Source organism: Rhododendron vialii, chromosome 8a, assembly GCF_030253575.1.
Source record: "Rhododendron vialii isolate Sample 1 chromosome 8a, ASM3025357v1".
Lineage (NCBI taxonomy): Eukaryota > Viridiplantae > Streptophyta > Magnoliopsida > Ericales > Ericaceae > Rhododendron > Rhododendron vialii.
The window spans coordinates 3542210-3570132 of record NC_080564.1 but is presented as its reverse complement, the minus strand read 5'-3'; the positions used below and the strand labels follow the sequence as shown (position 1 = coordinate 3570132).

The 27923-nt window shown below is 38.7% G+C and overlaps 3 protein-coding genes across 4 annotated transcripts; all 3 read left to right on the top strand.

The window, feature by feature from the left end:
• Positions 1-725: 725 nt before the first annotated feature.
• On the top strand, positions 726-4604 carry LOC131298372 (ferredoxin--NADP reductase, leaf-type isozyme, chloroplastic-like). The gene is made up of 9 exons (XM_058323801.1): positions 726-983; positions 1444-1678; positions 1991-2124; positions 2261-2339; positions 2529-2620; positions 2706-2783; positions 3385-3447; positions 3563-3797; positions 4262-4604. Exons 1-9 carry the CDS (start codon positions 897-899, stop codon positions 4327-4329), a joined length of 1071 nt encoding a protein of 356 aa, XP_058179784.1. The 5' UTR covers positions 726-896; the 3' UTR covers positions 4330-4604.
• A 1030-nt stretch (positions 4605-5634) lies between these two features.
• On the top strand, positions 5635-6978 carry LOC131298371 (cold shock domain-containing protein 3-like). The gene has a single exon (XM_058323800.1). The coding sequence runs from the start codon at positions 5728-5730 to the stop codon at positions 6649-6651; it is 924 nt and encodes a 307-aa protein (XP_058179783.1). The 5' UTR covers positions 5635-5727; the 3' UTR covers positions 6652-6978.
• A 17548-nt stretch (positions 6979-24526) lies between these two features.
• On the top strand, positions 24527-26516 carry LOC131298370 (thaumatin-like protein 1b). 2 transcript variants are annotated; one of them, XR_009190493.1, is made up of 3 exons: positions 24527-24692; positions 25059-25779; positions 26310-26516. XR_009190493.1 is itself a non-coding variant. In XM_058323799.1 (3 exons), exons 1-2 carry the CDS (start codon positions 24629-24631, stop codon positions 25727-25729), a joined length of 735 nt encoding a protein of 244 aa, XP_058179782.1. In that variant the 5' UTR covers positions 24527-24628; the 3' UTR covers positions 25730-25742; positions 26310-26516. The 2 variants fall into 2 exon arrangements, 1 of the variants encoding a protein (XP_058179782.1); XM_058323799.1 differs by having other exon boundaries at positions 25059-25742.
• Positions 26517-27923: the final 1407 nt, after the last annotated feature.

The following is a 27923-nucleotide window of genomic DNA, read 5'->3' as shown; positions in this document are numbered from 1 at the left end:
GAATGGATGGTGTATTGGAGATGCTCTATTATAAGTTAGTAGCTTTTTAGATTATTCGCTTATACAAATTAAAATAATCCATTTATGTTCTAACAACTTAATATAAGCAAAAAATATTCAAAATGAGGATTAAAATAATCTATTTTTTTGGGTCAAACAAGCTAAAAAGCTAAAAAAGTGTTTATTCATAATTGGTAACAAACATTATTCATTAGATTTTTTTTAAGCAATTAAGCTAAATAAATTGAATTATAAGTGCTAGCAAACGGGGCCAAATTAGAAGAATGTCTAACAAAAAGAAGCTAAATGTTTATGAGAGAATGATTCTAAAAACAACTAAAGAAAGGCCTAATTTCCCATTGTTGCATGCACAGTTCGCTTGGATTCTTTCATTAGCCTTTTTTGATAACTCGATCACCTAACTCAAGGGACCGATTAATTTGAGGACCAATCACAATGTCTACTAGCGGGCCAACTAAGGTCGGGGCAAAACTTGATAAGGAAACTAAACTATGTTCTTCTTGTTTCCCTTCCCATAAAAATTGAAACATCCAAATCACTCCCCCCCGCCTCCCCCCTCCCCCCAGATATTAAACAGATCTCTCTTTTTGTTTGTTTGTTTGTTGTAAATACAAATCAAGTGATGTGAATGGCTACTGGACTGTGCAATGGCCCGAGGTTTTAGTACAATTTTAGATACATTTTCTTATCCTCACAACTGCCACTACATTGGCCTTCCACTCTCCTCCACCCAATCCCATAATCCACTCTCTACCCAATCAACAATCCTACACTTCATTTTCTTCACTTTTAATATCACCTTATATAACTGTCTCACATATATCTCCACATCTTCTCTCTCCATTTTTCTTTATTCTCACTTTAGCATCACAACCATGGCTGCTGCAGTAAGTGCTGCAGTGTCCCTCCCATCTTCCAAGTCTACTTCCCTCTCAACCAGAGCCTCCGTCATCAATTTCAAGGTATAATTTCACCTATACATATATTTCTGTTATGTCGAAGATGTCTCGAATTCGTCATGGGTTAGATTATATAACCCGTTAGCGACTAGCACGACCCGATTAATGGGCAAAGAGGAAGATTTATTGTATGTTTGACACGAATAGTTAACGTAGGGTTTTACTGTGTATAAGGATTATTTAGGTGCTCTAGGATTCTATGTGAGAGTTACTAGAGGTGACACATTGTATTCTATTTTTTGATGATCGGAATCTTCTCCCTTGCGAATAGGCTTGGAGTCGAACCAACGTAAATTATCTGGGTCTTGATTGATTCTCTGTTTTCTATACTTTTTTTTTTTTTTTGTGTATTCCGCGGTAATCTATACACGCATATGTACGTCTACATATATTCGCGAAATCTCCTTATTTACTACTACTATCAAGTTTGTTGTTAAGATCTGACATGGGTTTCGCTCTGCAGGTCTCTTTTCCCTACAGAAATGTGTCTTCAGGTGGGAAAGTTTTTTCTGTTAGAGCCCAGGTCACAACTGAGGCTCCTGCAAAAGTTGAGAAGGTTTCCAAGAAAATGGAGGAAGGTGTGGTTGTGAACAAGTACAGGCCAAAGGATCCTTACATTGGCAAATGTCTTCTTAACACTAAGATCACCGGTGATGATGCTCCTGGAGAAACTTGGCACATGGTCTTCACCACTGAGGGTATGCCCTTGAATTCTTCTTTTATCCCTAGTAAAATATGAGTTTTGAAATCAAAACTCTATGTTCTTGATTTGTTTGGACTAATTTGGATTGGAAAGTGATCGACATGAACATAAGTACTTTACAGTATGTCTGTCCAGTGTGATCCGACTGTGACATTTTGAGACAAACAATGGCCGGTTTAAGTTTAAATGCAAGGACTGCAGAAGGCCACCTCCTTACGTCAGAGATTTTGCAAAAAACTTTTGTTTGTAAACCATTGGTCATGTTTTGGGGTTTTTGAGCTAATTGGTTCATCAATGGATTGAGTAGGAGAGGTACCCTACAGAGAAGGGCAATCCATTGGTGTAATTGCAGATGGAGTAGACAAGAATGGGAAGCCTCACAAGCTTAGGTTATACTCCATTGCTAGCAGTGCTCTTGGTGACTTTGGAGACTCCAAAACTGTAAGCTTGTGGCTCAGAGTTATTTGACATTCGCTATAGCTATTTTTCATGGTATTTATCTTCTTGTCTTTCTTTTCTCCTATTTTTTTTATTAAAACAAATAATTGAGTTGGAGTTGTCTGATTGCTTCAAACAGGTGTCCCTATGTGTGAAAAGGCTTGTGTACACCAATGACCAAGGAGAAATAGTTAAAGGAGTGTGCTCAAACTTCTTGTGTAAGAATACAGTACTCTCTATCTGTATAGAACGCATCTTTACGTACGTTTAGTCTCTCCTATATTTTCTGAATTGACATGTAAACTAGTGTTAGCGTCTACTTCCAAATATTTCGATTGAGTAGCTTTCGGGACAAAGAAGTGGAAAAATGGCTTACTAATTTCAGCTTGAAATGTTCTGAAATCTAGGTGACTTGAAGCCGGGGAATGATGTGAAGATCACAGGACCTGTTGGAAAAGAAATGCTTATGCCGAAAGATCCCACTGCCACCGTTATAATGGTAAGCGCATTAGCCACTATACAATGAATGACTATCCATATATTTGCTCAGTACTTATATGAATATGATTTGATGATTGTTGCAGCTTGCAACTGGAACTGGAATTGCTCCTTTCCGCTCGTTCTTGTGGAAAATGTTATTTGAGAAGTACGACGATTATAAGGTAGTATCAAACATCAACTGTTTAAGTTCCTCGAATTTTCCTTTGATCACTTGTGCACACCACACATGTGGAATGTCTAAAACTGTACGCATTGAGGTAAAGGGTTTTATGCTTGAATTAAAAGTACTTGGCATACCTCATGGCGATTAATAAAGGTTCTGGTTTGGAGGCTATATGTCAGAAAATCAGGAAATTTTCCATCACATACCATTTGATAGGATGAGCGATGTTTTCTGAATGAGAGAAGATGGAAATCGTGAGTTTTCCTTTTCCATTTTCTTGGTTCAAGCTCCATTCAATCACACAAATAGTTATACCCAATGTACAAGTCTCTTGCTTAAAGTGGAGGTCTGAGATAGGTAGACAGAGTGCAACTGTTCCCCATAGTTTTTCGACCCATAGTTCTCCCAAAGGTTGATTCTCATGACTCAAACTCGTGACACAACACCAGAGGGGCAGATACCTCAATGAGCTCAAATATTGGCCGGCATAAATATCATATATGGCATCACTGAAGATATATTGGTGCAATTACAAGATAACTAGAAGTTCTTGATAACACAATTCTCATCTCACGTTTGATTCCGTCTTGACATTCTAGTTCAACGGTTTGGCATGGCTCTTCTTGGGTGTCCCTACAAGCAGCTCACTTCTCTATAAGGAGGTACGTGAGCGTTTTCTCACTTGCTTACCTGTTTGTAGATTCATCTAATTTCCGAGATCCAATACACTCGACTGCAAATGAGACTGAATAGAATTACATGCCTTTGATGAGACAGGAATTCGAGAAGATGAAGGAGAAGGCCCCGGATAACTTCAGGCTTGACTTTGCCGTGAGCAGAGAGCAGACCAATGAAAAAGGTGAAAAGATGTACATTCAAACCAGAATGGCTCAATACGCAGAAGAGCTATGGGAGTTACTCAAAAAGGACAACACCTATGTCTACATGTGTGGGCTCAAAGGGATGGAAAAGGGTATTGATGACATAATGCTATCATTGGCTGACAAAGATGGTAAGAAGCATTTATGTAATTGCATCAATGTGCCTATTTCATGCAGGAAATTGATAAGTTACCGTTCCCAATCCTTACTCTACTTTTTCCCATCAAATTTGAGCAGAAACATCGCAAAAGTTTAATACGATATGGAATGCCCTACCGTCTTTCATCGAAACTTAGATGAAACGTTATCAACTAATCCGCATACCCATTTGAATTGCCTTGTATGATGCAGTACTGGACGATAGTACTTTTTTAAACATCTCACCAAATACTATATCCAAAAAATCTCAAGTTCATCCCCAAAATGTTCTCCATTCAACTAGTTTATCATTCCTTGATCTGATACCTATTTGAAGAAATGGTTGGAGCGCATTTTTCATCTGTTTTTCTTGATGACGGATCTGGTGAAGGATTGGAGATGCTTACGCCTCCCACTTTATGTTTGATCAATTTTTTTTCGGTTTTTTTTTCCGTAGGCATTGATTGGACGGATTACAAGAAGCAGTTGAAGAAGGGAGGACAATGGAATGTGGAAGTCTACTAGTACTACTGCTTGCTTTCTTGTAAAGCCAAAAAACTCATGATTCCCTGCATAATCTGTAGATATGTAACCACCACCTCTTTTGTAATTCTTTTTCTTCCACTTTTTCTTTTTCTTATTTATTTTGGCAGTATAAAGAAAAAGTGTAATATTCTTGAGGAAATGAACCTAGAATATAGTGGAAACCAACTTCAACCTCTTTGTATGGATCATAATTTTGGCATTTTTCTTTTGTCAATTGTTAAATTACTTGCGGATTAACTGCATTGTTTTCTCAAGTCTCTTATTTGCTCCTAGGCAAAATAACTAGTCTAAAAGTACTCTCTCTCTCTCTCTCTCTCTCTCTCTCTCTCTCTCTCTCTAAATTTAACTAGTTCTTTACATGCTATCTCCATCAACCTCTTTATTTTTCTCTGTACATTAACAAAAATATATTTCCTCTAAGAGAGAGAAAGGAAGTGTTCATGTGAACAAAAGTGGTGGTAGAGAAAAGTGAGAGGAAGAAGTAACAACCTCACTGAATTAGACGAGGTACTCCTGGATTAGACAAGGTATTGTAGCAAAATGTAAAGTGTTGAGCTGTATGCTGTGGTAGGATTTGCGGGTTTCGACTTTGGTGAAACCGCTAAAAATTAGTTTTGAGTAGGCTGTTGCACTTACCATTAAAGACGATGTATTAATTGTGAGAGAATGACCTATCTCATAAAGCAAAAAATAAATACTTAAAAAATAGAAATAGTAGAGGAATGGAGGCTAGAGTCTAACTCGAACTAATTCAATCCATCTCACACCTCATCATCTTTGTTAGAATAGGATTGGAGTTGCAAAAAAAATAAAGGATGAGTCATTTGTTGATGCATGTTTTTATTATTCAAATAAACGAAGTGAAAGAGCAAAGCAATGAATTATATAAATGTGACTGCAAACGTAACGAGCTTAAAAAATATATTCCATTTACATTGGACTTGTTTATCAAACAACAATTGCAATGAATTTTGATTGAGCAGTAAAAGTCGACGTCGAAGAACTTCAAATTTTAAAGTTATTTGGTAACTAAATCAAATATTAACTTGTTTAGTTTTATTTGAAAGTTGAACGAGTTCTAAAGAACATATTGAAGCTTGATTTTCATAATTGCTAAAAAAATCTTAAGCAAGATTTCAACGAGTTAAGTTAATCACGAGTTCAAACTTAGTTCCTAAGTAATTAGTCACTAATTACACACAAATCTTATCCTTCGATTCGATAAAAGGCGATGGGTAAAATTGTCTTTTACAGTTCCAGCTATACGTACCTCCCTGTATCTCTCTCGAATATATAAACCACAGATCCACTCGGAGAGCCGTAGGGTTAGGGTTTCCTCTTCGTTGGCCGATCGGTTCCTCGACAGAGATCCATTCAATGGCGGACGAGACGAGATCAAGTGGCACCGTCCGTTGGTTCGACGACAACAAGTGCTTCGGCTTCATCAAGCCCGACGACGGCGGCGAGGATCTGTTCGTCCATCAGTCCGCCATCAAATCCGAAGGCTTTCGCACCCTCCACGAGGGCCAGGCCGTCGAGTTCGTTATCATCTCCGAGAACAACCGCACCAAGGCCGTCGACGTCACCGGTCCCAACGGATCTCCCCTCGAGAAGGTCCAAAACGACGGCCACGACCACCGTTTCGGCGATCACGGCTTTCGTAGCGGAGGCGGAGGCGGAGGCGGAGGGTGTTATAACTGCGGGGAGAGTGGTCACTTGGCGAGGGATTGTCGTAGCCAGATGACGTCGCGTGACCGCAGCGGCGGTTATGGATTTCGTAGCGGCGGCGGCGGTTTTGGGCTTCGTAGCGGCGGCGGCGGCGGCGGCGGGGGTGGTTGTTATAACTGTGGAGAGAGTGGGCACTTGGCGAGGGACTGTCGGAGCCAGGTGACGTCACGTGACCTTGGCGGCGGCGGCGGTTGTTATAACTGTGGAGAGAGTGGGCACTTGGCGAGGGACTGTCGGAGCCAAGTGACGTCACGTGACGTTGGCGGTGGAGGAGGTGGCTGTTTTAACTGCGGCGAGTATGGACATGTGGCGAGAGAGTGCGGTCGCAGCCGCGGTGGTGGCAGTTCGGGTGGTGGCGGAGGGGCGTGTTTTAATTGTGGTGGACAGGGGCACTTTTCGAGGGAGTGCCCCAGCAGCGGGGGTGGCGGTGGAAGGTTTGGCGGCGGCGGTGGCGGCTTTGGGAGGTTTGGAAGTGGCGTTGGCGGCGGCAGCGGTGGTGGTGGAAGTAACTGCTTCAATTGTGGGGAGCAAGGGCATTTCGCTAGGGAATGTCCTAGCGGTTCAGCTGCTTGACTTGATTTCTGATTGAGGTTTTCAAAAAAGGGTATAATCGTATTGATTGATAACTTGTTCTTATATCTCCTTTCAGTGTTTTCTCTGGTGGGTTATACACAGGATCCTCTTTTTAGGTAGCCTCTGGTTTTGGTTGCGAATTTTTCAATTGAGATACATATATAGGTGGTGGTTTGGTAACTGATCTACGTTTTGTGTTTCGTTTTTGGAGTGGATGAACGTGGGGTTATTTGGTATTTAGTGAATTTGCTTCAAGTGTTTATGTAAATGAATTTGGCTGATCTGATGGTTTAATGCTTGCATGAATCTTTAAATGAGATTCAGTTTTGGGCTGTGTCATTAATTTCCGTTTCAATCTATTCATTTCAATGTAGGCTATGTAAATGAATTTGGCTGATCTGATGGTTTAATGCTTGCATGATTCTTTAAATGAGATTCAGTTTTGGGCTCTGGTATTAATTTACGTTTAAATTTATTCATTTCAATGTAGGCTATGAATGCTTTGCAACAAAATAATTGTTGCTCGATATCAAGCCTTGTGCACTGTCACGCTGTTACTGTTTTTTCCCTCTTGTTCTGCTCTTTTAGGAATATTAAGGCCTTAAACTGTCTGATGCTTATTGTGAAGTTTATGTGAATTCTATACTAAATAGTGTTTGATATTGAACCGGTGTCATCAAACTGGCTGAATCTGTCTCCAATTTTCCATAACTCCGATTAGGGGAGCTAAACAGATATTTTTGAGGCAGTTGATGGTTGCAACTTGCAATTGCATTTTGTTATATTCTTCCTGTTTTGCAACTTGGTATGCGACAACAGTATCAAATGGTTCATTATCTGGTTATGTATGGCTTTTTATGTGTTTTTCCATTCTTTTTAGTGAAAAGAGGTAGACTTGCCCGGTAAATAAAAGTTGGCCGGTATTTTATACGATCTTGTTTGCGAGTGTTTTGATTTCACCATGACAGCATTTGGTTGGGGCCTTTAGGTGCAAGACTACTGTTTAAGTCTAGGATTTTCTCATCTAGTATGAGAAGTCTTCTAATCTAGTGTTGGCCTCATAAAGGAAAATATTGGCTTGAGTAAAGACAAAACAAAAGCTGGCTCCTGGGTGTAGAGTAGCATATCAACCTTAAAAATGGGGTTTCTAATACCCTTGTAAACTAGTTGACGAGATTACTGGCCACAAAACGTAGTTCTTAGTCGTATGCTATTGGTCACCGAAGTTGTACGATAAAAACTTCTTCGATTGTTGGATCAAAAACTTCTTTGATTGTTGGATCAAAAACTTCTTCAATTCTGAGATTCTTTATCAAATGAAAAAGATATTCTATCTTGCTACTGCTTATATATAATGTGAAAGAGAGATTTGTAGTTGGTTGACAAGGCTACTGGCCACAAAACGTAAATCCTTGTAGTTTCCTAGTAGGTTGACGAGACTATGGCCACAAAACCTAGTACGTAGTAGCATGCTATTGTCACCGAAGGTGTGATTCAGTAGCAAGGCTGCTGGCTACGGTAAAAAGTTCTTTGATGGTTGGATCAAATTTATTCGAGTTACTTATGGCATATGTTGGCTCAGTTCTCTGTTGCTCGAATGCATTCACAATATAATGATTCCTCAAATATGTTTCTTGATCAAATCAGTTGGTATTCAATCTATCCTCTCTTATAGCTACTACTTCTAAGGACTACTGGCCACAAAACGTAGTTCCTAGTAGTACACTATGGTCACCGAAGGTTTGATTCAGTTGTAAGGCTGCTGGCTACAATAAAAAGTTCTTCGATGGTTGGATCAAATTTATTCGAGTTACTTATGCCATACGTTGGCTCAGTTCTCTCTTCTCTGTTGCTCGAATGAATTTACAATAGAATTGCCTCAATATTATGATGCCTCAAATATGATTCTCGATCAAATCAGTAGGTATTCAAAGACTTATGACATGATGCCTTGGTTCTATATTGCTCTCATGAATTCACAATATATATTGGCTGGATATTATTATGCCTCAGGCCGTCAAGTAGAAGGACAAGTTGGATCCAAAACTAATCTTTTCTCGCCTGAAATTTGGATCACATTTACATGGGAGATCCAAAGTACACAATGCAGCGAAAGGAAAGGAGGAACATGATGCTTGATGGGTGCTAAAAATAAAAGTTGGATCCAAAACTACTGTTGTCTTTAATCAAATTTGGATCACATTTACATGATAGATCCAGAATTACACGTTGCCTCGTATGGTAAGGACCATATATGCTTGATATATGGTCCTAGAAATAAAAATTTGATAAGTCCCTCGGAAAAATGAGGTGTCTCTAATGCTCTATGAAGAGACAAAGCCCCTGGACTAACACTAAGGATAGATCCGTAATGAAAATAGATTTATTATTATTATTATTATTTTTGCTAAGTGAAAGTATGTTTATTATTGTGACAAGACTAGTATGGAGGTAGATCTGAAACATGTCAAGTGGAAGCAAATGCTTCAACTGTGGGAGCAAGGGCACTTCGCTAGAGAATGCGCCAACAATTCAGAACCTTGACAATTGAGGTTTGACGGATTTGAAAAGAGTAATGGTATTGATTGATATCTTTTTATCATGTATTTAAAAATTTTTTTTTTTTATACTTTAATCTGCTATTTCTGTTCAGATTTTTCTTTCGTCGGGCAGAATCCTTCAATGTGATAGTCTGTGGTTTATGTTTATGATGTGAGTGAGAATCTTACCCGTTGATATACGTATAACGGTGGCGGTTTGGTAACTGATTTAAGGGTTTTACTTTTTTTTGGATTGATGAACTTGGGATATCTTACTTCTATTACTATGCTTCAAGTGTATATGTCCAGATTTACTGATCCGATGGTTTAGTGCTGCTTGAATCTTTAAATGAGATGTGCATTTGAGGTTCTGTTATTAATATTGGTTTAAGTTTACTTATGACAATATAGGCCGTGAATGCTTTCCTTGTGAATCCAACTGTTGCTTTTTGTTAAGCCTTGCCCTCTGCCATGCTGGAATTTTTGCTCCTGCCCACTATCAACTTATCTGCAAATAAAGCTTGAAACCTCTTTAATTGGGTCAGATGATTTATGATAATGGGAAAGGGAAATGAATATGGGTGTCTTATATATGTCAAAACTCAAAAGTGCCTTTGTTTTCAAGTGAAATTGGGTAGTATATGAACTATTCTGGTGTGTAAATTATTTAACTACCTTTTGACCTGGTAAACTCTTAAGTCTGATCATTAAGCATGAGCATATGTTCTTAAACAGTAGACAGGTGACATGCCTCCTCCCAAGCATTCATCAGTTTCTGTTCTGTCTTACATGGTTTTGATATGTGAAGTTCAACCTCTCAGTGTAGAAGACCCTCCAACCTTTTCTTGCATGGAGCTAAATTAGTCACGAACTATTGTCCTGTTAGGTAGGTTCTTTAGGTTTCGCGAGGAAGAGATGAAGCCAAATTTTGTGTGTTTGGTTAGTAGCTTAATGAGTCAATCATCTTAGATGAACTTCCTAAGTCCTGTATGCAGGAAAATTTGTTTTGTGGATAGTTTTATTTCTGCCGTTGGAATTGATGACTGATGGTTGTATTGGTTGGAGGTGCTGGTGTTGGAAGTGGTACCCGTGTAGTTGGCACTGCTGTTCAGCGGAGCGATGCTGGCAGGCCGTGGTTTCTGATCCTTAGGTTTGTGACTTTCTGGGGTTAGTTTCACATTTGAACTTCTAAGTGAAAGAAACTCAATGCTTGTATTGGTGGTGGGGTGGTCTGGAGGCAGCAGGGGTGGTGTGATGGCAGTGGATTTCGCAGTGATGGTTAATGGATGGTGGATGATTGTCATCAGTAGTGGTCTTGTCAACTTTATCTGGAGTTTTGATTTCAGTGCAAGCTGCTCAAGTATGATGGTGAATTTTGAGATCTTGGTATTTCTGGTGGTTAGAGTAAGATTTTATGTTCTGACCCTTCATGGTGCACCTAATCTGCTAAGAAGGTCTAAGCTGTGACTGGTGGTTTAACAAAGGATCTTCAAGCTTGTGCCTCTTTTAGGTGTCATACGCTGATCACCTTGTAGTGTGGGCACAAAAAATGGTGCCGATCCCTAAAACAAATTCTTACCTGTGACTGAAGGTTTTAGAAATCCCCTTTTCAGGAGTCATAGGTGGATCAACTTATTTTGCAGGTGAACTAAAAGTGCTCCAATGATTCCTTGTTACACAAGCTACCTGCTGAAGCCGATATAGCCAGGCTTTCTGAAATCACGAGGTGTGGCCACAGGCCACTGCATTCACATTCACATGGAGGTAAGTTCCTTTTCACGGCATTGGATCTTTTGAATAAAGTTCGTTGTTGATTCAGTTGTTTCAATTATTCCTTATCCTCGTTACGAGTTCTGAATTTTTTTTTGGGAAATGTGGCTCCTTATCTCATACCTACTTAGTTCATGGTTGTGTTATGGTGCAAGTTTGTTCTGTTAGTTTCAACCTCAACAAAACCAGAACCATTTTGGCACGCGACGCTGCTTTTTTATTTTTTTACGAATCTGTCAAGCAACATATGGTATATGGTCTATAAATCAATTCAAACTTTTGGCAATTTGACTTGTTGGACTCATTGAGTCGTAGGTGTGTAATAACTTGACCAAGTGCATCAATGAAATGATGGGAATCCTCATTGCAGTATGCTAAACGCAGTAGAAATAATACAGCGAAAGAGAAGATGTGTTGCCACCACAATAGTAAAATGAAGATCTTTATTCTGTCTTTGTCTATGACATGGAACTGTTCAAAATTGCAGAAGATACATGAAAAAATTAACATGCTAGTAACCAATGGAACCTTTAGATGGAAATCTAAGGATGGATCTATATATGTGCTTTCTCTAAGCATAGCGAGAACGAAATATGAAGCAATGTTGTAGCAGAAGAATAACTAGATATCGTTGGCTTGTAGAACTCTAATGATGGATCAATGTATGTGTTTTTTTCTAAGCATAGTGATCGAGAAGGAAATATGAGGCAGAGTTGTGCGGAAGAATAACTAGATATTGTTCTGGTAGAAGAACGAGTTAGATAGTAAATAGACATCGTTCTGGTAGAAGAACGAGTTAAGATAGTAAACAGACAGGGTCTCGCATCATGCGTCCACTGGAAACTGAAGTAAAATTTTTGTGCACAACCCTAATTTAGGTAGGAATAAAACTAGGTAATTTATATTTGAGTTTAAATTCTTTACGCTGGCGGTGAAAACGTTGGGTTTTACGCCATCACCATAATGGGGCCAACTGTGCATTTTTATAGTAATTTGATCCGTTTGGATTCATAGGACATCGATAGGTGAATAAAAAATTGTATTTATGTTTATAAAATGGACGGTTTTGGATGGTTTAACTTCAAAATTATTGACTGAATCAATCCATCCCTTTTATAAACCTAGATTCAGACCGTCCATTTTGTTATTGATTTCCATGATGGACATGAGTTAGCAGAAGAGGAAGGAGGTCGGGTCGAAATAGAGGCAGTAGAAAGAATGCAGCTAGATATATATACTAGTAATTGTCCGTGCATTTATATACTATGAGACCCCTGTAAGAGTCCCACATCGGCTAGGTAATCAAAGTGGATGTGGAATTTAAATGATTGCGAGCAATTACTGCATAATTTGAGGTTAATCTTTTGAGCCACGTGGTTAGGTGAATAGTTAGCAGGTTAGTTGGCGCGGTCGCGTGACATATACTAGTAATTGCCCGTGCCTTTACCCGTACTTTCTAAACATGGTTTAAATGAAGTATCAAACCCCATTTTTCTGAAATTTATTAGATACAAGTTGTTTTTAATGCCATCTTACATGATGTGAGTTCTGGATATGCGTATGGTCCCATCTCATGCGAGAGGAGCGTTACAAATAACCATAAATCAATTTTTTTTTCCTTCTCCTAACAAAATCTATTTCTCAAAAAATTTTATTTTAAGAATAAGATTGGTCTCTAACGAGGTTCATAAAATAGTCTAATATAACAAATGTTATCAAATCTGTGTAATTCAAATTAGTTGCATTCAGGGATAGTATCAGATATATTAAGAATGTATAATCATATGGAATTTCAACTTGAATTCAATTTTCTGAACATCCACTAACTCACTTGTATTTTTCACTGATCTAGAAAAATAGAAAAGCAAAATAGTTTCAAGAATACATATAACCAAGTAAGGAGTAAAGTTAGAAACTCTGTTGACCCAAAATGCTCCAACGAAAAAACTATAATTTTCAATCCCAAACAGATTATGAAACTCCAAATCATCTAAACCAACAACTCAAGTTGTATTGAATAACAGTTTTGTTATCTTACTTAGGAGTTAAAAAGAAAAAGAATTTGCCGCAAAGAATTACTATTGGTCGCAAAGTAATACTCTTGGCCGCGAAAAATTACTCTTAGCCAGGGCCGGCTCTGAGATTTTGAGGGCCTAAGACGGATTCAGACAATGAGACCCTTAATAAAATTTACGACAATAAAATAACAAGTAGTTAAATGATTTTTTCAAAGCCAAATGCATGTATTCGACTAAGAAAAAATCCATACAAATACTAATTTCTGATCCTGTTTTCTCTTCTTTGATCTCTAATTCATCTTCTTCCATTTTATTGTGTGTTTAGGAGATTAGAGCTGTTAATGGTAGAATATGCATAAAACTTATATAGGAACCCACCACATGGAATCATTTTCTAAAGGGCTCTATATGAAGATGTGGGCACACGCCCCGGAAATTCTCCGTTTTACAAGAATTGGGTGCTGCCCTTTTCGGAAAAGCGCGACGAAACGCCTCGATTCAGAGTCGCCACTCGGGTTTTAGCGGTGAAAGCACCCAAGGAACCGAACTCAAAAACGTTTGCCACGTTTGCTTGATTTTGAAAAAGGCTTGTAGACTGGTCCGTCGTCACCTTCGATATCTGAGGTTCGGGAGCCAGGTTACGAGAGGGGAAGGGTTTTATGGCGCCCCTCTCGCCCAATCCGGAGATCGGTCTCTACTCGGGCATTTCTTTGTAAAACGTTTGCATTTTCCTCTCATTTGATCATTTTTTAGCCAGTTAGGGCGGGGGAACAGTTAACGGGGTTTAAAACTGTAACAAGTTGCAATTTATGTGACAAAATGTTTATGTATGACTTGATTGCAATGCTAGATATAGATTGAGAACAAGCACTGAGCAAACTGGATAACTTGAAGTACGCTGCCCTGCAGGGACGTGAGCAGATTCTGTGTCAGTATGCACTAGCCGAGCCACTGCATGCTGATAGAACATGCGCACGCCACCCCATAACTGGCGTACTCCACTTGTTTGTTTGCTCAGTCCTTGTTTTCAACCCTCTGGGCTCTGGAAAGGGACCAGCGCACACCCAGAACAAACCATATAGTTAAATAAAACAGAATATATATTTACAGGCAGATGAGATGGTTTGAAGCCAAAAAAATAGATAAGAAACCCCTTAAACAGAGTGGAGACATAAAAGAGGCCAAGATTAAACTAGGATGCAAGGGCCAGCCACTAGATCCTGGGATAAACTGCCGTACGCCACTTATGGATAGCCGTACGCCACTTTGACCTTGATCCCATGCTTGGCTTTGCATCATCTGGGCTCTGGAACATGACCAGAAGGATCCCAGAGGCCCTTTGAATAATATGAAGGAGCAAGCAGTAACTACTACAGCTAAACAGTTCTAGATACAGAAAGCAATAAACTGATTATTATCATGCAATGGTGATTGACAGAAAGATAAAATAACATAAATGACGATCCATGATCCCCACGCCAGTTGTGCTCGAACTGCCATGACTGGCGTACGGCATGGGATAACTGGCGTGCGCCAAGGTCCATCTCACACGATTGTTGTATTTTTCCAGTCCAAGGTCAGGACTAGTATTGTTTACTAGCCTGGGCCTTGCTAGTTCCCCTCAGGAGTCGAAAACAGAAAGAAACGTAAAGGTGGTATACCTTTTGGTATTGAGATTTGAAGGAGGTATTGAGCTTATGGGTTGAAGATGGAGGCTAAGAAGGTGGCTGTACGTCAGCAAGGCGTATGGAGGTGGGTTACTTTCCTTTCTCTTTCAATGGAAGAAGAGAAAATAGAGAGCAAGAAGAGAGGAGAAGAAGACTTGTGCTTCTTAATGAGGCCAACCCCTTGCAAATGAATGCAAGGGGGGTATTTATAGAAGGGGAGTGACTGAGATCAGTTGGGACCAAGGCCTTGTTTGGCTGGTTGGAAGAGGAAAGGAGCCTCCCATGCATTAAATGCATGGGACTTGCCTTGATGGGGGGTGTAGGAGAGAGAGGGAAAGCCTCTGCCGAGAGTAATCATCAGGGAGACTGTGGCCGACGTCAGGGTGGCACAAAAGTCTCGTCCATGTGGCTGAATAAAGTTGATTTGACTGGATTTGACTGGCGTGCACCACATATGGACCGACGTGCGCCAGTGATAGCTGAGTCAACGGTCGATGACTGACACGTAGCAGCTAACTGACGTACGTCATCGGGGTACTGGCGTAAGCCAGTTGGGTTTTGCTGGGGCTGTTTGGCTTTGATTTGAAGGGTTTGAAAGAGGTTCGGGACGCTCAAAACTCGAACACACTATTATCCTCAGACTGTTCTCGACCAAAATCATCATTGGGGAAATGAAAGACCGAGAAGTAAAATAATTTGGAAAATCCAAAATAGGGTGTCTACAGAAGATAACTGCCCGTGATCCGCATTTTCTTTTTCCTTTTTTGTTTCCTTTGATTGAGCAAGTCAGGTTGGTCCCAACCATTGGGCCTGTGTCTCTTAAATGTAAAATAGGCGATTTGAGTATTAAAATGGATTTCTAGTGTTGCTATACTTAAAAAGATTGGACATATATAATGGATACTCAAAATAATAGGAGGCTCTAGTTTTTACACATTCTTGGGGGCTTAAGGCGCCGGCCTCTTGGGCCTTAGCCCAGAGCCGGCCCTGCTCTTAGCCGCAAAGAATTACTCCTGACTGCAAAAAATTACTCGTGGCTGCATAGAATTACTTTTGGCTGCAAATAATTATTCTTGGCCGCCAATAATGAATTATGGTCTCGCAATTTTTTGCGGCCAAGAGTAATTTTATACGATTAGGAGTAATTTTTTGCAACCAAAAGTAATTTTTTGCGGTCAAAAATAATTCTTACTTCGGTGAAGTTGATGGAGGTTCCCATGGTTACAGTTCAAGCACGAGAAGTACCAGCTTTGACAATTGGAGAGACCTTCCTATATCTGCAGTTCTTTACCACACTAATATCTCGTCCTTAGAGCATGTCCATCAAGAAAAATGTATTTGAGTCAATCAATAGTTCATTTTTTTCATTTTAGTTATTAAAACCATTTTCGACTCCACACTAATCCTTTCTGTTATCATCTCTATTCTTATAAACTATTATAAAATACTCCATTATTCAATTTTAGAATTATTCTCTCTCCACACCGCCGGGGAATTTGCCGCCGGCTTCGGCGCATCAGCCACTGTCTCCGGTGGCGCTAGTCCTTGAAAAGTTCTGTCAGCAACAGAACTTTGTCGATCGAGAAAATCGCCACAAGCTGTTCGTCGATTAACATCCCTGTTATCGTTGCCGTCACGAGCTTCATCTTCAAATCACTCGGACTTCTTGGTTGCGTCGGTGGCCAGAGTGCTCTTGAGGAGGCAGTTGGAGACGTAGCCAGCGTCGGAGGCGGCTACGCATGAGAGAGAGAGAGAGAGGGGTCAAGAACGGGAGAGAGTGAGGAGGAGAGAGTGACAATTGTTTAAGGGAATGCTCATGAACAGTACCTCGGTAAACTTACCGAGCAATTGAAGCAAATCCATTTTACCTTTGTGTACGCAGGTGTTACAGGGTTTTGTGGGTTTCCTTCTTTATTTTACCTAATATACCACATTTAACTACACTTGTGTACATGCTCTTAAGCATGATTCTACGTTTTCCTCTTAATGGCCAAACGACCAGAGCCGAATCATGGGTTGGCTGGCCAAGTGGTCTTGGCTTAGGACTTAGGTATTTGCTCCATCCTAAGGTTTCAAACTCGATTCTCCTTATCAACAACTCTTAGGGTCACCTCACTCTGCGCATAAACGTGTGAAACGGCTGTGGGAGGGGCTGTAGGGATTAGTTTAAGGTGTACGCAAGCTGGCCTGAGACATCCTGCATTATCAAAAAAAAAAAAATAGAGAATTCCTTTCTAACCGTACTGATAAAAGTACCACACACAGAAAAATAAATTTCATTTTTTTTACTTCACCTCACTTTACTTTTATTTGGGAATCAGCCATTTCCCACAACAGTCCCAAGAACTGAACAGAGCCTTAGTGATATGTCCACACGAAAAGTTTGGATTCTGTTTTTTTCCCCCTTTGTTTAGACACTTAAAACGACATCGTTTTGAGTCACTTTTATGGGTGCGCAATCTCAACCGTTGCTTAAAACTAAATGAGTGACGTGTCAAACACAGGCTCGTCACATGAAAGGCTTCACATGCATGAGAGGATCGGGACTCGCCTTTTTTAACCTCTATCAATTTCTTCTTGTCTTTGACATGGTTTTTGTGTTCGGATTTTCTTATATATTCTCAAATCGATCGCTTCAATTTAGAGATGATACTTGAAGATGAATTCGATATAGACGCAGTACAAGAAGTTAATTAAGACGTTAATCCCTTTTGTATTTAAAAAATACGTAGTTGAAATGTTATTCCAATAGATTATTAGTTATATTGGATTTCCCTTGTATCTTTTGTGTCAATTCCTTCAATAAAGTAAAGATTTAATTCAAAGGTTTGACTTATGACATGCATGATTGGTTGGTTGATCTTAGTTCTATGCATTATTATTGTTATTATTATTATTTGAATGACGAAGAAGAATTTCATTAACGTACTACAAAGGATCAAAAGATGAAATCTATCGGTATAATAGGATTATTAAATTCACAAAATTTGTCTGAGACGAAAAAACGTGCATGAGTTCACTTTTTGTGCGTATTGAGCTAGAGTTGAATCATGCAAGATTGGTTAGTTGTAATTGGCTTCTCAAAAAACTACAAGAATATTCGAATTTGGGTTTGAGAGTGATGTTTCTAAAAATCTTCAAGACTACAAAATAAAATAAAATAATATATATATATATATATATATATATATATATATATATATATATATATATATATATATATATATATATATATATATATATATATATATATATATATATATATATATAATATGAGAACGGAATGCGTGAGTTGATTTGCTGAAGAAAGTCAATTCCCAAAATATCTCAAATACGAGTTACTGACAATGTCTGATAGCTGATAATAGATGAAGTTGATAATTAACCTTCATGAAGAGTGTATTAGTTCTTGATTGTATTGTAAGTAACCACAATAATTATAAAACTAATAGGCGCAAAATAAAAGTTTAAGCAGAAAAACATAATCTTATTTCTAGAAAGGAATGAACAATTCACGAATCATCGTAAGAGAAAATTGTTAATATTGGTTTTCGTATATGAAGAATGAAAAAATAAATACGATAAATTTCAGGTTTTTAACACAAATAGATAGTACTCCTGAGCTTTTTGAAGCAACACTAGTCTCCTCTACTTTAACTGACATTATCAGCAAATTTGTCATGGATGGCACTAACATTTGCAAGAAAAGTACCAAAATACCCTTATAACGAAGTAAATAAATTGCACAAACTCCGTCCTTGAAATCACACATCATCTATTTCATTTTGTGATATGAATCCACTTGAAAAACATTTGGCGCATTCTTCCTCTTATTATTGTGATTCAAAAAATGATCAATGAAATTAAAAAAAAATAGAGTGAATCAAGTTTATATTAAAGCGGAAATTATGCTTTTTTGGACTTTACAGGATTTTACTTTTTGATGATTATAATAAAAAAATTCCTTTATTTTTCTCAATTTCATTCTAAACAAAAAAAAAAAAAAAAGTTCGTGCCCGTGGATTTATTTTTTCATTGTAAACAAAATGGCATGAAGGCACTCCTGAGCATCTTTTCTAGTTTAATTTTTTAAAATCTTTTTGTTGCTATTATGCACCCGTCACCACAACAATGACAACAATAATAGTTGAGATTTTATTTCAATTGGTTAGTTATTGGATTTCCCGGTATCTTTTGTGTCACTTCGTTCAGTAAAGTACAAAAAAAATTGAACGGTTTGACTCATGACATGCATGATTGGTTTGGTTGATCTTAGTTCACTCTCTCTTTTTATTTTATTTTATTTTATTTATAGGCATCTTAATTAGTTCAGTCTTTGCACGTATTGAGAGTTGAATCATGCAAGATTTGTTGGTTGTAATTGGCTTCTGAAAAACAACGAGAATATTGGAATTTGGGTTTGAGAGTGATATTTCTAAATCTTCAAGATTACGCATGAGAGAGAGAGAGAGAGAGAGAGAGAGAGAGAGAGAGAGAGAGAGAGAGAGAGAGAGAGAGAGAGATGAAAGGCGTGGCTTGATTTGCTGAAGAAATTAAGTTAATTCCCAAAATATCTCAAATAGGAGTAACTAACAATGTATGATAGCTGATAATGGATGAAACCGATAACGTACGTGGTTCAAGACTGTATTGACCTACAATAATGATGAAACTAATAGGCGCAAAATAAAAGGTGCAAGTAGAAGAAGATAATAATCTTATTTCTAGGAAGGAATGGCCGATTCACGAATAATCACTGTAACAAAAAAAATTGTTAATAATTGTTTCGTAAATGAAGAATATTATGAAAAAATAAGTACTTTTGTTATATTGTTGGAAAATTTTCAGATTTTTGTGAATGATAATTGGGACAGTCGGAGGATCTCCCGAGGCAACCGATAGGCCTCCCATTGATTCATTGAAACTGGACGAGGCTCTACAAATTTTCAGCTAGTTATTACCCCCGTGAATAGAGGTTAATAGGCAAGTGGAGTGAAGTGCAGTCGGTGTCTCTTTTATACTCTTATGCATATGGACAAGGTTTGATTCCTGTAAGCACCCATTCCCCTCCCAAAATCTCCTAGATAGAGTAAATTAGGATTAACGAATGACAAAAAAAGAAAAGAAAGAATAAGAGTTAATGGTAGAATTTACACCTAGAATTCATTCTGGCGGTTTCATATATTGATTTTTCTCTATTCATGGCTCCGTATTCAAGGCCGAAATCAATATTTGGGTGTTATTGGTGTATCTCGTTCTCCATTTGGTACCCGTTCGTCTCCACTCTGATATTGTTCTTGTAAGAGAGAGGAGGCAAATGTACCGTTCAGTTCACCAATGCGGCTTTCTGGTGGTGTTCCAATAGCCATGGTCTAGCCGTTCTATCCTGGGAGACAAACGCGGTTAACCTCCAACTTCCAACGGTGAGGTGTTGAATCTATTTTAAAGAGATTGATTCAGGGTTCGGTTCGGTTACTGTATTACCGTTGGTTTCATATTCTGTTTATGCAATCTGTAATTCTGCATTCAATTATCAACTGTAAATGGAATTTGTAATCTGGATTATCAGATCATATCGCAATTTTCCGTTACAGTTATAAATACTACTAAATAGGTGGCTGAATACGAATATAAATGGAAAGAAAAAGGCAGTAGCTAACTAGCCATAACGACGTCGTTGTATAGCAGGAGTATTCGGGGTATATACTGCCATTGAAATGATCACTTTCTTCGCAGGAAATAGGAAGGGCCGAACTATTTGCAACTACAAATTTCCTAAACGTCGCCTGTTTTTATATGCACATTTAATGTGTACCATAGTATAAACATGCTACGTTCAGGAAATTTGTGGTTGCAAATAGTTGGCCCCAATAGGAAATACAAGCATAGTTAACGCTGTAATGTGCCTTACGTAGACCAATATTTACACTACATTAAAATTCCGGGGATCAATTCCACCGTTCACTAGCCGAATCCTCAATTAAAGCCAGAGTAAATCTCTATATGGACTGTTCTTAACCAAGTTGGCAGTACCTATAAGGTTTCGAACTTCAGTTGATAAGAGAGCAAACTCCCAGGTCTCGAGACTTGATCACCAGGTCAACCCCTTGATGCGTACAGATTTTTTATTTTATTTTTTAACAGTTCTTAATTAAAGCCAGAGTAAATCTCGATATGGATTATTCACAACCAAGTTGAGAGCACCCAAAAGGTTTCGAACTTCAGTCTTTATAAGAGAGCAAACTCCCAGATCTCGAGACTTGATCACCAGGCCAACCCCCTTGATGCGTACAGATTTTTTATTTTATTTTTTAACAGACCATGCGTACACTATAGATCAGGTGTACGTGCGTGCAGATTTTATTCAGATCTAAAATGAGATTGTAATCCCAATTAGTTTCAATTTAAAATCTCATTTACTATTATAAATGAGATTGTAATCCTAAGGCAAAAAAATATAATACAACTCAGTCATTAATAAAATTTAGAGTTTAGAGTTATCTCTTATCAGTTTCTAGTTATGAAGTCAAAAGTCCGTCAATTAGAACCATATCTAACAAAATTTGTTTAGTAAAACGATATTGAGGTGCTCTTTCACTACGAAAATACATCATGTGGTCACCCACAAGAAAGTGATAAACACCTTAAGCGAATACCAATGGAACTCGAAATGGTATTAAATGAATTTTTGAGGGGTTGCATCCTTATTTATAAGTAGAAAAATCATAATTTAGGTAAGAATCAAACTTGATAATTTTTGCAAAAATAAAAGATTTGAATTAGGTCAACATGAAATTAAAAGGAAATACGTGCGATCATGCCAAAACAAGTGGCATGAATAAATTCTTTTTGCTTAGAAAAAAAAGTGGCATGAAAGAAAACAAAAGTCTTGATTATTAAAAGTTTCAGTAAATTAAGAAAATATCCTAACGAAAGATGCCCTAGTAAAATATCCTAACTTATGAAATGCTTTAATACTTGATTTGTTGACGGAGTTGATTTAAACGCACTTCATTTGAGTCAGATTACCAGCCAATACGGGTCACGTGATTTAAATAAACAGTACTATAAGCATTTTTTTTTTCTCAGCAAAAGAAATTTTCTTTACTTGAAGCGAAATATCTATGTTTCTGAGGCTTAAAAACTCACTCAATTTGTTTCAATTTTTTTTTTTTATGTTGCTTGACTTACTAATGTGACAAAAATATTACGTGGCAGGATTCAATTCACGCCGGCCGAAAACTTTCCCGCCATTCTTGTTGCCAAAAATATTAGTCTTGCTAGGCACAGATTGCAAATGTAACAGTTCCTCGTATGTTTTGTCTAGGCACTATATTAGATAAATATCATCCCGATTAGAGTATGAGGTTTTCTACTGGTACGATATGCATGGGTACTAGTGAGATATCGGTACTATTTTGAATTTATTTTCTCACATGAAAAGTTCAGCATGTATATATACGTTATCTAATAGAAGAGAATTTGTGATGCCTTTTGATCTTTGTAATCGTTTCATTCGAAGATCGATGCAATTTATCTTTTGCCGTTAAAAAAAAAAAACGGTATGTCCCGGCCGGAACCGGTACGGCTCGGATTAAAATTCTTAGGCACGAGGAAAAACAATGCAGTGCTCCTTATATTATGATCAAACCAATGAAAACTTCAATTCCTTGAGTGCTTTTACTTTCAGAAACGACAGAATCGACTGCTTCCTTGAATTGGAAATCCCCTCCAGCAGCGATCGAGTACTTTTGGGTGATTTAGGTGAGCGATATGAGATAAAGTCTAATTCTTTCTCACACATGCACGTACCCTAGACACACCTGAAGGTACGATGAGGAGACGAAAGCGATTTGACTCGGGTGACCGGCGATGGAGACTCGACCACATAAGGTGATGCCGCCCAAGACCAAGTTTTGATGCCATTTAAGATTCTTGGAGGGTTCGAACCTAAAATTAATTGACAATAGGTGAAGTATACTCGAGTTTATTATCAAGTTTGGGTGGCTTAAGTGAACGGCGCGGGATAAAGTCTAACTCCATCTAAGCAAAAGTCTAACTCCACTTTTGGTGATTTTCTATAGCAAAAGTCTTAACTCCACTTTTGGTGATTTTCTATAGCAAAAGCCTAACTCCATTTTTGGTGATTCTCTAAACCAGAAAAGGTGGGTTTCTTAGTTATTAATCGGCTCAAATTTATTGAGTTTGATACCGATCCTCTTATCGGTAGCCACTAGCTTTGCCTAATCTAATAAGGGAAAATGGAGCTCATTAAGCTTATGACGTGTGAAAAAAAAAGAATCATATTTATTGATATTAATTTGCTTAAATATATGCTCGATTATAGAGTGTTTGAGACTGACTAGTTTGATAAACAAGCCAAACTTAGCACATTTTGAAAGCTTGTTAAGATATTAAACAAAACTTAAAACAAGATTGTTCAAATCTTTCAACTCATTTAGCAGTCATAGAATCATAGCAGCTATATATGAAAACTTTGCCCAATTTTGCTACTAAAGGATGGAAATGACTCATCGCAATACTGCCAATACACTAAATATTTTCAAATCTCCCTAAGATTTCGAATCAAACTTGAGCAATTTGACTCGTGGGACTGATTTCATTAGAAGGTGTAACTTTACAAAGTCCGTCAACGCAACGATCGGGACACCTCATCGCAATATGACTCTTTGGACTGATTTATTAGTCCTAGGTGTAACTTTACCAAGTCCGTCATCGAAACGATCGGGCCACCCCATCGCAGTATGACCCGTTGGACTGATTCATTAGTCCGGTGTAACTTTACTAACTCCGTCACCAAAATGATCGAGACACCTCATCGCAGATTCGCAATACGCTAAATAAAGTACAAATAATGTAGCATATGTTGGCTACCAATCCATTTGCTATGACATGGAAAATTACAAAATTGAAGGTATTGACCAACGAAAAAATTAGATGTATTATATTGTTATCTACCAACTCATCTAAAAATTTAAGCTGTTAGAGAGAGAGAGACATATGCTAAAACTTGAAGTTTTTTTTTGTTATATCTTTCTTGAGTAGTGATCTTTCTTTTTTCTTTTTATTTATCAGCATCTAGCTAGCTAGAGTAATGATCTAGCTAGCAACGCATTCTAGGCATGCACAGTGCGCAAGATGGTGGTTGGGGTTGTTATAGGTAGCCAATCGCTTTAATTGGCTACACTTGTGCAGGAGCTAGCTCAAAGCTCATTAAGCTGACAATGTGTGGAAAAAAGTTCAACTTATGAAAGATCTAATTCGTAATTGTTTTTCGAATAAAATCAGTCTGAGAGATTGGCTCGCCTCATAAAAAAAGTCAAACGTGAACATATTATCGACCATGCCTTCACAACCTAATGAGTTATGATTATATTTGGCTCGTTGAGCTCACTAATCTGTCCCAGATATAACTTGACCAGTTGCAGCAATGCAATTAAGAAAATATAGGAATACATCATCGGAACACAATAAATATATATATACAATACAAATAATGCAACAAATGAGGTGTTGCAATCATTGTATAAAAAATCAAGCTCTTCAGTGAGTCTATGTCTAAGAAATGGAAGTCGCAAAACTGAAAGTAGTCTAGAGGCATGAAAATATCCGGGTATAGCGACCAATGAAAACATTAGAGAAGGGAGATTTTTTTTGTACTCTATTTTGGGACTGGGAAGATGACGACCGTGAATCTACGAAAATAATACGAAATCAACGGTGGTTTTCTGCCACTAGATGTGAAGAAATTTTGGGAATTTTTCTTAAAAAACGAGCTTCTCTGTTTATGGAGTCAACCTAAAACCGATCCATCGTATTCGAGTGTATAAATAGACAGCAACTTCAATGCATCAGGGTCACTAAATCGCAAATCTCGCTAGTGTTTCCCTTTTGGAAAATAGAATCCAACCAATTTTAGTAGTAGAAGTCTCAGCTGCTTTCCAATTCGTTCCTCTAATTAATGGCGAGGCTTCAATTGTCTCTTCTTGCTCTTTTCTCCCTTTGCCTCACTGTCCTCACTTCAGGTTTAATTCAGACAAATTTAGTACCGTAAAATTGAACTGTTTATTTAATTTGGTAGTGTGTTTTCACTCTCTCGTTGTTGTTTATTTAATTTTTTCGTTTTTATTCAAAAAAATTAGATTTTTAATCATAATTTTTTACTTTTTAAATTTCTCTCGTCATGACGATATAATAATTCTCAAAAAATTGACGAAAAACTAATAAATACGAAAAAAATTTAAATAAAAACAAAAAAATAAACTAGTTGACTTATTTAGCCGAACGGTACCTTAAAAGGTAGACAAAGAAAATGAGAGGGATGGAGTATTTGCCAACAAATGAAATAATTCTTCTGTTTTTCACATTTTAATAAACTTTTATATCTCCAGGTGTATTTTCACAATCAACTTTCACAATAGTCAACAACTGCAACTACCCAGTATGGCCAGGCCTATTGTCCAACCCTGGAGTACCTCAACCCCCCACCACCGGCTTCTTGCTCAACCCCACCTGCTACACCACCCTTTCTATGCCTGCCTCCTGGGCTGGCAACATGTGGGGCCGCACCCTCTGCTCCACCGACCCCAACACTGGCAGATTCACCTGCGTCACTGGTGATTGCGGCTCGGGCACCGTCGGATGCATCAATGGCGGCAACCCTCCCGTCACGCTGGCGGAGTTTGCGCTCGACGGCGGCGGCGGCTTCGACTACTATGACATAAGCCTCGTGACCGGCTTTAACGTCCCTATGAATGTGGTCCCACAGGGTGGGAGCGGGACCTGCACCGCCATCGAATGCTCGGCGGATATCGACGCCGCTTGCCCGACGGAGTTGCAGGAGCTCTGGTACGGGAAAGTCGTGGGGTGTAAGAGCGCATGTGTGGCCTTTGGGGACCCCAGGGATTGTTGTACTGGGGCCTACTCGACGCCTGCCACGTGTGGACCGACTCCTTATTCGGAGTTCTTTAAGAGCGAGTGCCCACAGGCGTACAGTTACGCTTTCGATGGTGCGCCCGTCTCGTGTGCCTCTGCGGATTACACCATCACTTTTTGCCCCTAATCAGGGTCACAAGGTAAATGACAAATGTTGAAAGGCCCTGTTCCGCTAAGGTAATAGTATTTATTTTTTGAATCAAAAATGATATATTGTGAGAGAATAACCTATCATGTAAAACAAAAAATAAGTGCTTAAATTTTTTTTTTTATCAAAATGGGGCCATCTGTGGTGCACATCACTGCTATTTTTGGGGCAGCTTCTTCTGCATTTTGAATGCAGCTGCTGCGGTGTTCTCTCCTCCATTCTCGCACCCCTTTTCTCTCTCCCTTCCCGCTCTTCTTCTCTTTCATTTTAAGCAGCTTCTGGGGCGTTTTTTTTGGGTTACTGATTTTGGGCACTGTTTTGCTGCTGTTTGAGGCTGGTTACAGCACCTGTTATCCCCTGCTCTCTCTCTCACACACACACACACACACACCCCCCTGCACAACCACCTCCACCATCGCAAAACAACAATCACCAACACCCCTGGTTGTACTCCCTACTGTTGATCAGAAATTGCCATATTTTTATTAGATTATTCCCAGGAAATGTATAACCTCTGTATATCCTAATTCTCACTTGAACTGATTTTCAACTATTTCAGGATACGGCGAGTGAAGCTGGCTATCGTTGTCGAGCAAAGCTGGATATCGTTACTGCTCAATCGTGTAATTTTCATTTGGTATTGTAATTAAGTAATACTAAGAGTTATGGTATTTTTGAACTTGATTTAGTGGCTCCAATAATTGTGGGCCACAAGAATGTAATATAGCGTTGGTGGGTGAATTCATATTGTGCTCGGTTTTTTGTAGTTTTTTTGTATTGTATTTGAGCTGTGGTGTATGGCCTAAAATGTGCTGTTTTGTGCTTCTGTTGTATGCTTCCAAGGCTACCCTGCCCTTCCCTTTTGGCAGTTGTCTTTTCGGAGTACAAAAGATTGGATCTGGATCCTCTTCGGTTCATGTTTTGAACTAAAATAAGACAGTCGTGATCGTAATCGTTCATTGGCAGATTGAATGGTTCGGAGGTACTTTTAAACTTTTAACTCTTACCGGGAAAAGTTTAAATATACATCCGAACCATTGATTGTAGCAAATAGACGGTCACGATCACAACTGTCTCCTCCAGTCCAAAATATGAACTCGAGAGAAGTCGGATCCTAGAAGATATCCCAAATAATCGACTCTTCTCTTTGCCTTCAATTCATCGCTCGTCCTTCGAAGTCTCTTCCATCTACACCCTCAATTGTTTCGATTCCACTTCGAGCTTTCCGATCTCTGCAATGTACACCGCAAGATCACTCGTTAGTAACCCATAAACTTTGCACTATAGTGACTCCATATATTTGTCCATCCACATAGTAGTTTTTTTCGAACAATTAAAAAATTCCTGTTCTTGAGTAAAAACTTCTGTAAACTAAAAGAGGTGGCCATTTTAATTAGTTAGATTTTGGCTCAAATTTTATTGAGTTGGATGCTGATGGTCTTATAGGCAGCCAATCTCTTAGGCTAAAGCCTTAAATTATAGGGGTGCGTGAGCTCATTAAGCTTATGCGTGACAAAATAATGATTACTAAGATTTCAAACCGGATTTGAACAGGATTATTTAATTCGTTCAGCTCATTTGACAAACTGCATCTATGTAGTGATGGGAATGCCTCATCACGATACAAAGCATGACATATCCTACCGGATTTTGGCCGCATTGAATTACACTTGGCCGTATCGAATTACTCTCTTGGCTGCATCGAATTGCACTTGACCGCTACGAATTACTCTTGGCTGCGTCGAATTGCACTTATCCGCGTCGAATTGCACCTGACCGCGTCGAATTGCACCTGGCCGCCTTGAATTGCACTTGGCCGTACAATTTGATGCGGCCAAGTGCAATTAAACGCGTCCAAGTGCAATTTCAAGCGGCCAAATGCAATTTGACGCGGCCAAGTGTAATTCGTAGCAGTGCAATTTGACGTGGCCAAGTGCAATTCGTAGCGGTCAAGTGCAATTCGACGCGGCCAAGTGCAATTCGAGGTGGACATGAGTAATTCGTAGCAGCCGAGTGCGATTCGATGCGTCCAAGTGAAATTCGATTCGGCCAAGAGCAATTTAATGCGGCCAAGTACAATTCAATGTGACCAAGTGCAATTCAACGCGTCCAAGAGTAATTCGTAGCGGTCAAGGGAAATTCGATGTGGCCAAGAGTATATTGATTTTTCTTG